Source organism: Abramis brama, assembly GCF_963993115.1.
Source record: "Abramis brama genome assembly, chromosome: 25".
Lineage (NCBI taxonomy): Eukaryota > Metazoa > Chordata > Actinopteri > Cypriniformes > Leuciscidae > Abramis > Abramis brama.
The window spans coordinates 24,165,514-24,181,556 of NC_139987.1; the positions used below are offsets into that span (position 1 = coordinate 24,165,514).

General features: G+C 35.9%; 2 protein-coding genes across 6 annotated transcripts in view; both read left to right on the forward strand.

Annotated features, from left to right (window-relative positions):
* Window positions 1-754, forward strand: part of LOC311076356 (metal transporter CNNM4) — a 22,307-nt gene extending 21,553 nt beyond the window's left edge. For 2 of the 3 annotated variants that reach the window (XM_084104523.1, XM_084104524.1), the window contains one exon: window positions 1-383. This exon is cut by the window's left edge and continues 1,039 nt beyond it. The gene's annotated coding sequence lies outside the window, so the exon portion shown is untranslated. The other variant, XM_084104525.1, reaches the window with a different exon arrangement.
* A 2,424-nt stretch (window positions 755-3,178) lies between these two features.
* Window positions 3,179-15,819, forward strand: cnnm3 (cyclin and CBS domain divalent metal cation transport mediator 3). Of its 3 annotated transcripts, XM_084104527.1 has the most exons (10): window positions 3,179-4,769; window positions 6,474-6,617; window positions 6,703-6,861; window positions 8,254-8,423; window positions 10,998-11,094; window positions 12,129-12,259; window positions 13,496-13,622; window positions 13,893-13,957; window positions 14,206-14,224; window positions 15,445-15,819. In XM_084104527.1, exons 1-8 carry the CDS (start codon window positions 3,383-3,385, stop codon window positions 13,940-13,942), a joined length of 2,265 nt encoding a protein of 754 aa, XP_083960653.1. In that variant the 5' UTR covers window positions 3,179-3,382; the 3' UTR covers window positions 13,943-13,957; window positions 14,206-14,224; window positions 15,445-15,819. The 3 variants fall into 3 exon arrangements, with proteins under 3 accessions (XP_083960653.1, XP_083960652.1, XP_083960654.1); XM_084104528.1 differs by lacking the exon at window positions 13,893-13,957 and having other exon boundaries at window positions 3,258-4,769; window positions 15,445-15,578; XM_084104526.1 differs by lacking the exons at window positions 13,893-13,957; window positions 14,206-14,224 and having other exon boundaries at window positions 3,193-4,769.
* The last annotated feature ends 224 nt before the right edge of the window (window positions 15,820-16,043 follow it).

The following is a 16,043-nucleotide window of genomic DNA, read 5'->3' on the forward strand; positions in this document are numbered from 1 at the left end:
CGTGATGAAATTGTAGCTCTGCGTGACAAACGTGAAGGAAAACTTTGTAAATATAGTCTGAAGATATGAAATTTGCTGACACAGATGTGGTTTGGAGAACCCCACGTGGTGAAATTTATAGCAAAAAAAAACCATTGAGCTTTTACCACTGAAAAACCCAGACCTGTGATTATGAAATTCTAATTATGATAAAATAGTTTATTTAAAGATTAATGTATTTATTTATTTTTTGTCTAAATTATGTATGTATATTTCATCCGTATTTTGTACAATCTTTTTTTTTTTTTTTTTACCTAATTGTAATTCATCCCCTGGATGAATCTCACAAGAGTTATATTTCACAACAACATTTATTCGAAGAAATAAAGCCTATATATACCATTAAGATTTTTTGCATGATGTTATGCGTTATTTTCATGACAATTACACTGATTTTCTTGACAAATTCTCATTACTTTACTTTTTCTGGAGGTTTTGTAATTCTCATTCTCAATGATTCTCGTTAGTCGTATTCCTGTACTACAATTGTTCATTTTAATTAAGTCAGTACAGCTAATGCACTCATAATGTAGAAATATTTTATTTTCTTCACTTCACAGTAATGAAAATACTAAGAAATTTCAGAATGCAAAAAATCTTCATGGTCTTTATTAATTTTCATTTTGGGGTGAAATATGATCTGAAATTTTGTGAGATTTAAGGCCCACCAAGAACAATAACTATAACGATAATGTATAACGAAAAAGATAGTTCTAAAAATAATTTTAAATATAAAAGAATATCACACCACAACTATAACGGCACAGAAAAACAATATCGTTGGAATCACTTTCAGAACGATTTTCCCGCTGATGAACGATTAAAAACATTGACAGCCAATCAGAATCCATCCTGCTTTAAAGAGCTCGCGCATTTAAAGTGACAGACGACAAAACTGCAGCGCGCGCTTAGAATAAGCAGAACGATATGGTCTACTGGTAACTAATATAGTTATCGTTCTTGGTGTATCGTTCTTATCTCAAAGGCTACTGTCCATTAAACAACTCAAATGCTGTTTCCACCAACATTCCTGTCCTCGGATACACAGAGATGCTTAAACAGAATTCACTGTGAACTGAAGTGAAACCATATATTCATTCTTACTTGTTTGTACACTATTGGATCTTCAGTATCTCTTCATGAAGTCACCAGTACGGTTTGGTTTGTTATAAGCCTCTAGAGTTCAAAGTGAGCAGTTAACAAACTAAAGCCTCTTTCCTTGCACTATATTAAGATTTTCTAGATATTCTTGCAGTGACCATAAAGCCAGTTCTGTCCTGAGATCACGTTTCAGAGATCACACAGTGATTTTTCCATTGTGTTCCTCTCATGCTGAGCTGACATTAGAAACTATTTATAAAAACCTTATTCTGGTGTATTCATGGCATGCTGTAAGTACGCTATGCAGTGCATGCATAAAGGTTTCAGCGTTAAAGTGTTCTTTTATTTCATAAATTGTATGAATATCCCAGTGAGTTACTGAGTAAAAAGTATTAGAACGAATTACTCTGAAGAATAGCATTGGATAGTTGTTATAATTGTTTTACTCATTGAAGAGTATGAAATTAACTTGTGTATGATGATTATTAATATTATAATAATAATATTATTTATAAATGTTTTGTTGCCTTTACAACAGATTTAAATCTAAAGCAATAAATAGTTCTTTGTTTCTTTTTTACAATGTTTAATGTACAATTACACACTTGAGAGAAGAAATAAGTTGCATTTGACCTAGTGCAGTCAAATCGATTAATCGCGATTAATCTCATCTAACATAAAAGTTTTTGTTTATATATGTTTCCAAACTTGACCGATACTGTACACACACACACACACACACACACATATATATATATATATATACACACACATATAAACAAAAACTTTTATGTTAGATGTGATTAATCGCGATTAATCGATTTGACATCACTAATTTTACCTCAACTGACATTCTTGTATATGATATTTGACTAGTATATACTTCAACTGAAACCAAAACATGGGCATTGCGAGCTCTGTACTGCGCCGTAAGATGTTGTATCATAACCAAAGTTGCAACACATGGAATTAAATTTGTGAGTGAACACATTGGCCAAAGCCTTTTGCACTTTGATTTGTCTGTTTAATTCTCATGTTCCTCTCTTATTGCACAGGGACTCTGTTTTGTGGGGGTGGGGATGCTGTTGCTGCTTGAAACTAATGAAATTCCTTTGAGCGTGCTGCTGGGATTTCCATCACAGCTCCGTAATCTGCTTTTAATGTTCTCCGTAGTTTCTGCTGAGGAACTGTACGGTAGAGATGCTGTGCAGGTTCCCCTTGTTTGATCATTAGACCACGGTGAAGGTTAAAGATTACAAATGTGAGTTTTCAGGATGCATGGTTGCATTTTCAACTCTGCATTTATTTACTTTTCGGGGTCATGACCTATATTGACCTTTCAAACAGTTCAGGGTGTTGTATTGCATACTAAGCACACTTTGTTTTGGGTTCACTAAAGTGTGAGAACACTCTTGTCTTCCATTCCACAAGTGAAACAATGAAAAAGAATGGTGTGAGTTTTTTTTTCATATTTATTTTTTTAAAAACAAACTAATAATGATTTTCCCCATGCTTTTTCCTATCCTCAAGTTGCTCCTCTTTAAAGGGAAATGCAAAACGCAAATGTACTGTACCTCCCAAGAACACAATCGTATTTAAAGCAATGTGTATATAGTATTTTGTATTTCTGTTTGAATTCTGATGATGTATATCTAAGAGATATTTCTCTAATAAACACCTCTTTTGCTCAGTCTGTCTGTGCAGTGCATTTATTCCAGTGGCAAAAAAACATTGTAAAACATTGTAAAGCTGTAAAACATTGCGCTCAGTTTTTAACTTATAAACCTTTTAAACCTATAACTTATAAATCTTTCTTTGCTACTCTATGCTAGAATCGTTTAAAACCTGTAAATGTTTAAATCAACCCTCTCTGTTTTCGACTGCACAACCAGATAAAGGCGTTTATTTATTTTTTCAAAGAGCCTTGAGAAGATGCTAATCTCACAGGCTGTGACACTCCTCAGTGCCGTTGTAGGCGTGGTTTCCCATGCCAGCCCGCTCTCCGATTGGTCAAGCGCGAACTTCCCGTTCTGTCATTGGTCCATCAGAGACACGACGTAGCGTCCGTTCGAAAAAGAAACTGTGTTCATTGTGGCTCCAGAGTTCGGGGCCACGTCTGTGCCTGTTTCTTAAGAATCTCCGAGCCAACATGGCGGCCGGACCTAGCCAGTTTCCCTCACCGTTTTATATGAAAACAAGAGAAAAAGTAGGAGGGTAGCAGCAACAACATCAGCAGCGTCACATGATTCATAAAGCCAGGCTGTCCTGTTCCAATATGGTGGTCAGCTTGGCGGAGCTGCGTCTCCCGTTGATCATATCGTTCCTGTGCGGGTTCGGAGCCTGCAGCCCTCAAGAAGTGCAGGTTTTCGGGCTGCGCCTGGAGGACGCCAGCGAGCTGGTGTACCTGCGCAAACGGGTCATTGTAGCTCCACACGGGACCAATTTCACGCTCAGGCTGTTTGGGTCCTACCTGTCCAATGAGACCTGGCCGTGGGTCGAGTTCGCCGCGCCTTTAGACGGTTCGGATGACCCGTGCGCGTCGGAGAATAAACGCGGTTCCGCTACGTTCAAGGTGCACCGCTTGGTTGAGACGCAGGAGGAAAACAGCTGGCTAATAGAAGTCTATACCAAGCCTGCAGCATCCGAGACGACAAATAATGCAGATGCAGAGCCTGTTTTCCATCACATCTGCGTCTTAAAGAACCAGACGTGGGGGTCATTCGGGTCGGACAAGTTTCTCATTAAGGACCCGGGTGTACCATCTGATTTCATTCCGTTATGGGGTTTGGTTTTGGTGCTTGTGCTTCTGGTTTTGATTTGCTGTGTGGTCAGATGCTTGAATCTGAGTTTGCTGTGGCTGGACCCACTGGAGCTGTATGTTCTGCACAGCTGTGGTTCAGAGGATGAGAAGCGGGCAGCCAAGCGCCTCAAGCCCATCCGGAGGAGAGGAAACGTTTTGGTGTGCTCTCTCCTGTTCATTTGTGCATTGGGTCACTCTGTGCTCGGTGTTCTGTTGTACCGCCTCTATGGGTCCATCCTCCCCGCCGTGTTCACTAGCGGCTTCCTCATATTCCTCCTGGCTGAGTTGGTCCCTCATATTGTATGTTCGGGCTATGGGTTCCAGATGGCACCGGGTTTGATATGGCTGGCCCAGATCTGTCTCATCCTGACGTGTCCACTTTCCTGTCCTCTCGGACTCCTGCTGGACTTGATCCTCCACCGGGACGTGAGCACCTGCGGCATCCGCGAGAAAACCATGGAAATGATTCGGACTAGTGTGAACGATCCGTATAATGAGTTTGTCAAGGTGGAGTTCAGTAAGGGCGCTCTCAGGACCAAAACCGTGGAGGATATCTTGACCCCTCTGAAAGATTGCTTCATGCTGCCTTCCACGGCCGTTCTGGACTTCAGCACCATGTCTGAGATCATGCAGAGCGGATACACTCGCGTCCCTGTGTACGAAGAGGAGAGGTCCAATATCATCGAGATCCTGTACGTGAAAGACTTGGCGTTGGTTGATCCAGAGGACCGCACTCCCATGACCACCATCACGAAGTTCTACAATCATCCTCTGCATTATGTTTTTAATGACACCAAGCTGGATGCAATGCTGGAAGAATTCAAAAAAGGCATGTCAAATCCCAAGCAGATGCCTTCAAACTACATGTAGCGGTGTTCGACCTTTATTTGACTTAGGCCCATATTGAATGCATAAATTTTTTTATTTATTCAAGTATTAATACTTATTATTATACACTGCCTGGCCAAAAAAAAGTCGCCGTTTGGATTTAAATAGGCAAATGTGTCAATGATAAGAGTCAATGATTGGATCATTTTTTCAGTGATTATTATGTTTCTATCATGTTATGTGTTTGGCAACAGTTCTTCTAACCCTCATTGATGGAGTGTGTAGCTTTTCATTTCTTAAACAACCATGTATGAGACACATCATGGCCATATTCCAGGATGAAATGTCAAGATTCATCAGGCTCAGATTGTGAAAGAATGGTTGTGAGGATCATGAAGAATCATTTTCACACATGAATCTTCTCCTCTGAGTCCAGAGCTTAAATTCATTGAAAGTCTTTGGGATGTGCTGGAGGAGACTTTACACAGTGCTGGACTCTTGCATTGACAATACAAGATCTTGAGCAAAAATGAATGCACCTCTTGATGGAAATAAATGTTGTGATGTTATTACCATCAAGAGGTGCATCAATTTTCCTACATGGTTGTTTAAGAAATGAAAAGCTACACACTCCATCAATTAGCGTTAGAAGAACTGTTGCAAAACATATAACATGATAGAAACATCATAATCACTGAAATAATGATCCAGTCATAGACTCTTAAGCATTCGCCTATTTAAATCCAAACTGTGACTTATTTTTGGTCGGACAGTGTATAATAATATATTAAATAATATATTTAAATGTGAATGTTTTTATTATTGTTATTAATCTGTCATAATGGGTTAGTAGTGTCTTGATATTTTGATAATCATAATCAGATGCCTTAAAACTAGGTGTATCGGTGTGCAACCAATATTTTAACAATTATCTGCAAGCATTTTGTAGGCCGATATTGATTGCATATAAATATTCAGGCTTTTATTTTCACAAAACTTTTTATTAAATATTTTATTTTGTATCTTATTATTCTTTTTCATAATACATCTAAAACAGTGTTTATAATATCAGTGTTTATTACACATCTTTCTTTAATAGTTGATTCAGATCACTGCATTTTATTTAATTTTTTTGACAATTCAAATTTGTTGTATGCTTAACATTAACACCACTATGGCTAGTGGTTTTCCAAAGTTACTAGTCACTCAGCATGTTCACTGGCCACAATTTTGACTGATACCATGGAGAAAAACTGCCATATAGATATTTTTTATATTATCTCATAATTTGGCAGCAGGAATATTAGGCTGCTGTCACTTTAAGACCTGACTCACAGATCCATCATACTGTTACACATGCGTTTTCTTTCTCAACTGTTTACATTCACTTAAAACATAACTGACTGCGTTTACATGAATACTCACCAAGACTGGCATTTTTACATTATTTTGTGTGTATTTGATTGTTTAAGTGCAATAAGCAGCGAGAAAGAACTCATTTTAGTACTGGGAGGTGGCTTTATGTGAACGCACTTTGGGTGAGAGCACAAAATCTGTGGGAATTAGTAAAAATTATGCTCAATCCCACTCTGAAATTCAAGCCCTGTATCACCAAAACAATGCAATTTTAGAAACTTAAAGAGTAAAACAAAGTCATTGCAAAGCTGCTTCCTCTAAAGCAAATGTTCTCTGTCTGTCCTCACAGGAAACTCACACCTGGCCATCGTCCAGAAGGTGAACAATGAGGGCGAAGGAGATCCGTTCTACGAGGTTCTGGGGCTGGTCACGCTGGAGGACGTTATTGAGGAGATCATCAAATCTGAGATCCTGGACGAGTCTGATGGTTACAGTGAGTTGCTGCATGCTGGGTTTTTGAGGTGATACCTGCTGCATCATTTGATCTGAATCATAATGTGTTTGGTCTCATTCCACAGTGGACATGAAGGTGAAGCGTCCGATGGCCCCGTTGGAGATTCCCCTGGAGCCGCGCGGCGTTCATGACGAGTTCTCCATCTTTAAACCTCCAGAGGGCGAACCGAAGATCCGCACCTCTCCTCAACTGTTGCTGGCCACCCACCGCTTCCTATCCCGAGGTCTGTCTGCTTCAATATGAAGAACCTGTTTATTATCTTTAAGGTGTCAGGGTTCCCACGGGCCTTGGAAAAATCTGGGAATTTTTGAATTTTCTAGTTGGTCTCGGCTATAAAATAACTAGAAATTGCTCTTTGTGTGATCTGTGTAAAATGACTTTTACGATCCTTATCCAGTATTCATGAACAACAAAAAAATAATGGTCAGAAGGGAACTCTTCAGTGCTTTTGGATAGTAAAATCATTAGTACTCAGCCTCAAATGGTTTATTCTTCTCAAGGGTAAAATGTAAAATAACAAAAAATATTTTATAAAGCGTATAACAGATAAAAGATAGCCATTCTAAAAAATGCTTTAATAATAATCATAATCTCAACAAAAAAAAAATCGCACTATTGTTAATTAAAGGGATTGTTCACCCAAAAATGAAAATTCTGCCATCATTTACTCAGCCTCAAGTTGTTCCAAACCTGTATGAGTTTCTTTCTCCTGCTGAACACAAAAGAAGATATTTTGAAGAATGTCAGTAACTAAACAGTTGTTGAGCCTCATTGATTTTCATAGGATGGAGAAAATAAAAATACTATGGAAGTCAATGGGGTCCAACAACTGTTTGGTTACTCACATTCTTCAAAATATCTTTTGAAACTCAAAAGAAACTCATACAGGTTTAAGAACAACTTGAGTAAATGATGACACTGTTCCTTTAACATTGTCAAAGCAAATTTATATATTTATATTTATATAATTCTACTGATGTGTGGTCAGATCTTCAAGCGTGAGTAATCCGATGTTAGAGCTGAATCACTTTTAAATCACTCTCTTTATCTACTGTTATGTTTATATACAATATACAACACTGTTCAAAATGTCAAAATGGTACTTTTATTCTCCAAGGATGCATTTAATTGATCAAAAGTTTCAGTAAAGACATTTAAAATGTTACAAAAAAACCTGAAAAATATATCACAGTTTCTACAAAATATTAAGCAGCACAACTGTTTTTATTGATAGTAATCAGAAATGTTTCATGAGCAGCAAATCATCATATTAGAATGATTTCTGAAGGATCATGTGACACTGAAGACTGGAGTAATGATGCTGAAAATTCAGCTTTGCGTCACAGGAATAAATCGCACGTTAAAATATATTCAAATAGAAAACTAAATTGTAATTTTTAATGTACTGTATTTGATGCAGCCTTTCAAAAACATAAACAAATCTTACAGGCCCCAAACGGTATATTTGTTAGCCTGACAAGAAGGAAGTGCTCCACTTTTAAAGGACATTCCCAGTCTCTCGGATCAATGGCGGGACGATGTGTGCTTGTTATGTGCCGGCTAATGGAGGTGATTTCATCCGCCAGTAAACACTGCACCTCTCTGTCTGTTTCAGAGGTGGAACATTTCAGCCCTCAGCGCGTGTCAGAGAGAGTCTTATTTCATCTGCTGCGGCACCCCAGCGTCAACCAAGAAGTGAAGTTTGACCCCGGGAACCGGCTCAGTCCTGATCACTACCTGTACACGCGGAACCACCCTGTGGATTACTTCATTCTGCTGCTGCAGGTGCGAGACACACACATCACAGGACACACACACATGCTTATGGACATCAGTTAGGCACTTTATAAGCTGGTAATGTTCATAAATACAATATTTAAATATGATATTAGTAGTAGTAGTAGTGCATTTATTATCAAAATATTAACATTTAAAATTATATTTTGCTAAGACCTATATCTCAGTAGATGAAATTGCAAAAATGTCTGCACTCTGCACAAATATTTTTATTAGGTTTAAGCAGGAGATAAAAACAGTGCAAACTTTACGGCTGTCTGCCTTCGTCAGTGTTTAACATTGATCATTTCTGTTGTTATTATTATTATTATTTTGAAAATTATAGTTATATTGAAAATATTTTGCAAAGAAGTAAATATTTAAATTATGTATTAGTATTTTAACCTGTCAGAATGTGTTAATTGTGTTTTTTAAATAAAATTTCTTATCATAAATTCACATTCTTGATCATAAGGCACTTTATAAGCACTGGTGTAAATAATATTGTTAATAAATTTACAATATCTAAATATGATATTAGTAGTAGTTGTAGTATTTTTTATTATTAAAATATTATTATTTAAAACAACATTTGAAATTTCAATATTTGATCATTTAACATTGCTAATTTAAAGGTAGGGTAGGTAGGATTTTTCTAAAAAAAAAAACATTCCAAATTTGTTTAAACTGTCTTTATATACCAATACATAATTAAAATATAAGTACTCTGAAAAAGAGAGTATAAAAATCGAGTGTCTGTAGACCTCTCACGACTGTTGTAAACACAGCTCATTATTTCCATTCACTCCACCCCCTCCCTTCTGAGCTCCTCCCAAAGCCACGCCCCCAAAACACATGAACGCGCGACGCCAAATGCTCAGGCTCAGGAAGACGCATTTATTTACCTGAGACGAGTGCAGAGGAAGGAGCGCAGTGCATGCAGTGACATCATGTCAGAATCACATGTAATAAAATACCTAACTTTATCACTATAAATATAAACAAATAAGATGGCTTTTAGTACTCACTATCAAGCTAGCATATCGATACTGGTAAAGTTTAAAATATATTTTGTTTGATTAGGTAACGAGCTATATTTAGGCTATAGGTAACGAGCTATATTTATAAGGCAAAGCTAAAAACAGGTTGCATTGATACACGTTTTTCCATTACCATCAGTTAAACTGTGATGAAGGTGAATTTCGTGTAAGAGTCATAACATATATGGTGTTTTGCATGTAAGAGTTTACATGATGAAAACATTGTTGACTCTGATGAGGACTAACGTTACACTCCGGTGACAAGTACCGCATCGTCGGTTCGAGGACAGGTCCGGGGTCGAGGGCGAAGCAGAGGAGGTCGTTCAAGAGTGCGGGCAACCAGGGTCCGAGGAAGTAGTTTTTGCCTTGTTTGCCTTCGCTGACTGCATATGCAGGTGCTTTGAATTTTGAATGCTCTTTCTCTGCCATAATTTTACTCTTCGTAGGTTCCGCGCCTCTCTTGCACTCCTCAAATCAAACGGGTGCGCGCGCATATGGGCAGATCTAGCAACAGTGGTGGTAGCCTTGGTTGCGAGAGTGAGTGACAGTCGCCCAAACCAATCAATTGTTTCGTTCCGAATGGAAATAATGAGCTGTGTTTATTGCAGATTAAAAGGTCTACAGTCACTCGATTTTTAAACTCTCTTTTTCAGAGCACTTACATTTTAATTATGTATTGGTATATAAAGACAGTTTAAACAAATTTGAAAAAGAGTTTTTTATAAAAATCCTACCTACCCTACCTTTAATAATAAACGCCCGTTCACACCAAGGATAATTACCGGTATAAGGATATAGTTCTAAAAATATATACATGTATGTAAAAAAAATAGTCCACAACACAACTATAGCGATAATGACAGAGAAATTATACTGTTGGAATCGCTTTCAGAACGATATTTTCCACTGATGAACGATAAAAACACTGACAGCCAATCAGAATCCATCCTGCTTTAAAGAGCTCGAGCATTTAAAGTGACAGACGACAAAACTGCAGCGCGCGCTTAGAATAAGCAGAACGATATCGTCTGCTGCTGTGAACGCTAATATAGTTATAGTTCTTGGTGTGAATGGGCCCTAATATTAATAATTAATATGTAATAATAATGAAATAATACTTATTGTATAATAATAATTATTGTTGTTATTTTAACTATTTAAATTATATTTAATATAACATTTAACATTTTACCTTAAATAAATATTTAAGCATTGATAAATTAATTATTTATTATTAATAATCTGTTGGAATGTGTTAGTAGTAGTAGCATTAGAAGAGCTCAATTTCTTATTATAATTTTGCATTCTTGATCCATTTATACAAGGGAGAGTTTGGCCATATTTCAGCCTAAAATAAAAAAATAGGTCATGCAAACGTAAAATGTAGATAATATATCATAATTTTTATAGCAAAATATTAAAATTATATTTACTTATTTATATTAATTGAAATTAATATTTTGAATTCTAAGATACAAGTTTGTATTTTTTGGGCAAGATATTTGTGTGATATATATTTGTGTGCATGTTTTTGTGTGTGTAGGGCCGTGTGGAGGTGGAGATCGGGAAAGAGGGATTAAAGTTTGAAAACGGCGCGTTCACTTACTACGGCGTCTCAGCGCTCACAGCTCCCTCTTCAGGTACAGGATTTATGATAATAAATCCATCATTCTGATCATCTATTTATAATGCTGCTTAACAAAAACAAAGAGCGCTGACTCATGAATGTTGGCTTCAAAATTCATGATAGTCAAAGACATTCTGTAAGCTGTAGGGCAACAAAACAAAAAACAGCTGATTCTGCAAGCCTTTTGTGTTTTGGAAGCAAAACAGCCATATGGGACTATTGTTTAAATGTTGATGTTTCACCTAACTAGTCACGCCACAAACTTTCAGCGTTGTTCTGTCCTCGCTGAGAGTAACTTGCTGAACCAAGAGGCAAGTTTGCATCCAGTTAGAACATATTTGACCCTGGACCACAAAATCAGTCACAAGGGTCAATTTTTTTTAAACTGAGATTTATACATCACATGAAAGCTGAATAAATAAGATTTCCATTGATGTATGGTTTGTTAGGATAGGACAATATTTGGCTGAAAATCTGGAATCTGAGGGTGCAAAAACATCAAAACATTGAGAAAATCACCTTTAAAGTTGACCATTTATGTTGGCGATTGTGCTGCATTCACTCACAAAAATATTTTTTTTATATATTTACGGTAGGAAATTTACAAAATATCTTCATGGAACATGATCTTTACTTAATATCCTAATGATTTTTTGGCATAAAAGAGAAATCGATAATTTTGATTTATACAATGTATTGTTGGCTATTGCCACAAATATACCCGTGCGACATGTGACTGGTTTTGTGATCCAGGGTCACATATTTGTTGATTAATGTACAATTCAGTGGATTGAATTTTAAACCAATGAGATTTTAGTGTGGCTACCAACATAACAGCAAAAATGTCATGCGGTTGCATAGATCAGTTTTAGCAGTAGCGGTTGGTTAAGACACAAACCCAGATAAACATCAGAGTAAGTGATAAGATTTATCACCTGTTGTTTTATTGCGTAACGCCTGATTAGGTTCACAGTGTTATTGCACTACCATTAATGTCAGCAGTCCATGTCGTGATATATTGACCGTAAAGACTGTCGGTGTGTTCAGTCCACCAGTCTCCGGTGTCCACACAGCATCAGTCCCCCAGAGACCCCTTTGAGCTGGGAGAAGCCACCAGCCCGTCCAGCTACTGTCCCGACTACACAGTACGAGCCCTCACAGACCTGCAGTTCATCAAGGTGAGCGCACAACTTTCCGCTTACTTCTTTTGTGCTTCCTTTTTTTTGCTATAAGTAGGAATTAGTACGTATTTGATCACTGAGCATTGATTATGAATCAAAATTGACCATATTTACTTTCATAATACATGTTCCAAGTCTAATTGTGCATGATTCCTCAATGCATTTTTTTTTTTAAGTAAAAATATTTCTCCTTCATTTTAATAAAAAAAAAAATCTTGCTCCATCTTTGTCACACTTCAATCTCAGCCAATGTGTTTTTCTATTTTTCTCAATATAGAAATAGATTTTTTATTTCCTGGTAAAATATAATATAAAAAAAAAATATATATATATATATATATATATATATGATTAAATACTCAAACATTAATAATGTAATTACTATTGTTGTTGATGTTGTTATTTTAACATTTAAAATGTAATTTTAAATATATATAATAGTATATTCATATAATTAAATATTATGTTAAATATTTATATTTATTTTTAAATAAAATTTTAATTTATTTTTAATGTATTTTTAAATACTTTAACATTGCTAATTTAATAATTATTTTTGTTGATATTGTTATTTTAACATTTAAAATTGAATATTTAATATATTAATATAAGATTATATATTATATTAAATAGTTATTTTTATTATTATAATTTTAACATTTAAAAATATTTTTAAATATATTTAAATGCTCAAACATTGGTAATTTCATTACTATTTTTGTTGATATTTTAACATTTAAAATTATATTTAAAATACAATATAAAATAGCAATTAGAATAGTTTTTTTATAGCTAAAAGTTATACGAGAAAGACCTACCATTAGCTCTGACGTGTGCAAATTACATAATTGAGTCTCACTTACAACCTCAGATCATTTATATATTTGCTTAGCTATTTGAATATTTTGCAATACACATGAAATATTATTTTTATACCTATAACCTTGGAATATAAGTCAACAGTTTTATATTGTACTGTTTTCTTTTTTTATTTGATGTATGTAATTGTAGTTCATTTCCCTCACGAAAGATTTGACGTGCACAGTGTTGCATTGTTTTCTCAGACATTTTTTGCTTCAAATCAAAGTTTGTAATGTTGTGAAGTGAGGTTTTTACTTTGGAACTTGTCATTGAAGAATTTTTAGAAAGATTATTTGACTTTTTCATCGCACGTGGCTAATGTTCTTGTGTGACCTTCCTTTTCCTGCTGTTAAATCGTCCCGTGTCCCACAGGTGACCCGTCTGCAGTACCTCAACGCCTTGATGGCGTCCCGGGTCGCCCAGAGCCCCGACCCCCCTGAAATTAAGATCCTGCCCAACAGTCAAACCAAACTCCTGAACGAGAAAAACACTACTCAAGGTGCGTGGCATGAACACAGCAGCACACATGCACGAAACACACCACAACATTGTGTGACTGTGCTTTGTATCTTGCGCTGTAATTGGCTAGCATTGGAATGTTGTGGCGTCTAAACATGCAAGAACAAGTCAACTGGGAATCTCTATAAAACTGTGTTAAACGAGAGGCTTCAGTCTACATCCCTCTCTTCTGCTGAACTAAGACTGTGTTCTCTTTCTCTGTCTTTTTCTCTCCTTCCCTTCATTTTCTCCTTCTTTTTGTCTCCATTAGACTTTCAGCTCCACTATTCATTCTTTGACGCTATTGACAACTACTGTTAGTGTACTTTGCATGAGGTAAATGCAAGTGATAAGCATGATACGTTAAGTTTGAAACATGTATCCCATCAGCACTCGAGGCTTCACAGAGCGCCACCAGGTGGTTGGTATGATACATCAGTGCATGCCAAATGATACGGATAGCGGTTACATTTGAACGCATCACTGATATGAGCTTAAATCAGTCTTTTTCCCCCTAACTTTTCCCCTAATAACCCTCTTCTATATTAATGCTGTCTGTTGGCACCTCCACATTAAACTCTCAGACAGGATATAAATGTCCAGGTAAGTCTTCTTATGAAGTTCCCTTTACTCTAGCAAACTGGTAACTAATTACAGCTGTTTTTTAAGCCAATTAATAAATACACTTTGGCCAAAGATGCTTTGTACAATTCCCTTTTAATATAGTAGGCATATATTGGAAGCCTATATTAACAGTATTTATTTATTTACTTACCTATTTACAATTCAAATAGTAAATGGCTGAATCTCACAAAACCTGTAAAGGAATATGTGACCATATTTCACTCCAAAATCAAATGAAATAAATAAGAAATGATATTAGTGTAAATAAAGTTGCAACAGTTACAGCTTATGCACATTATCTTGCCATTCTAATTACTATAATTAAAAAAAAAACTGATATACATATTTCAATTGTAAAATATGTAAACATCATATTAGTATTAGTATTCACTTAAAAGCAGCAACATTAAGTAATGTAAAATTACTTTATTACAGTAATGAGAATCTAATGAGAATAGAAAATAACTCAAAAGTAAACATGAATTATTTACTTTTTAGTTATTTTCTATTCTCATTAGATTCTCATTACTGTAATAAAGTAATTTGACACGTAATATAATGTAACAAGGGCTAAATTGTCATAAAATAATGTGAAAAATTACAAAAAAACAACAACAAAAAAACAAAATATGCCTCATTTTCTTAATTCTTCTGCAAAATATGTATTTTTATTATATATAAAATAAAGTAAAAGGTAAACATTTCCTCAAATGATCAAATTTGATCAGATCAAATTAACATTTATTTCAATTTCGGTTATGAAATATGTTTTTGTGGTCACCAATACTCTCTTTGTCAGGTTAGAAAAGTCTGTTATAAACAGTCATTTTAGATTGGGAATAATTGGCTATGAATAATATCATAATGTAATAATCAGTATCAGGCAAAGTGTCTAAATCGATGCATCCAAAGCTTTATTTGTTGTTGAACTTCTTCCTTTCACAGGAAACCTCATTGTTTTTGTCTTCCGATAATAAATAAGCTACTAATAATTCTAAGTTAGAATCATTCACTGGACTTGAAATTAAATGGAAATTGTTTCTCAATGCAACTACAGTTTGCAAACACTTTTGAAATTTGAAATCTCAACCACAGTATTTTGGTCATTGTGGACACGCTACAGTGAATGATGTCAGAACATGAGAGATGAGTGCGTGTTTTTGACGGATGGTTTTCATCTGGTTTCCTGGGATCTGCAGGTGTGAGCAAGAGCCAGGAATCTAGCACAGACGAGGAGCTTCACAGCCAGAGAGGAGCGTTTTGACCTTCCATCTAACCTTCCTCGAGAACTCACAAGGATTTTATTATGACAACTAATTTGTTTGTTGCCGTCTCATATGAATCTTTTACTCCTGGAATGCAGCGATTGAGCCAGATGGAGGGACTGTTGAGGAAAACAAAACGCTGTGCGAGACGTGTCTTTCTGGTCGGATGGGATCTGTTCTCGCTCTTCTGCTTATTCAGCCGTCGCCTCTGATGTCACTTCCTCTGTACGCTCTGTTTGAGTTCACTTATTTTCTTAAGATGTATATGTGTGCATATGTACTACTAAATTAAATGGTGTTGTGCCAAGATCTTACTATTCCTGTCATATCACAGCAGTATTACAGCCCTAAATCCAACGTCTCCATATTGTCAAGCCCTAATGTGCCAAAATGAGTTCAGAGCGACAGAAAATACTCATTTTCACATCCTTGTTCCAAACACATGAGCTTGTGTTTTCAATGAACAACATATTTTCACAGCTCTCTCACCATACAATGGCATTTCATAGTGGCTACAGCTGTCAACATGCTTA

Coding starts and splice junctions, on each gene's coding strand:
- cnnm3 (XM_084104526.1), top strand. CDS start 3,383: ATGATTCATAAAGCCAGGCTGTCCTGTTCCAATATGGTGGTCAGCTTG. Junction 12,260..13,495: donor CAGACCTGCAGTTCATCAAG/GTGAGCGCACAA, acceptor CGTGTCCCACAG/GTGACCCGTCTGCAGTACCT. Junction 13,623..15,444: donor CGAGAAAAACACTACTCAAG/GTGCGTGGCATG, acceptor TGGGATCTGCAG/GTGTGAGCAAGAGCCAGGAA.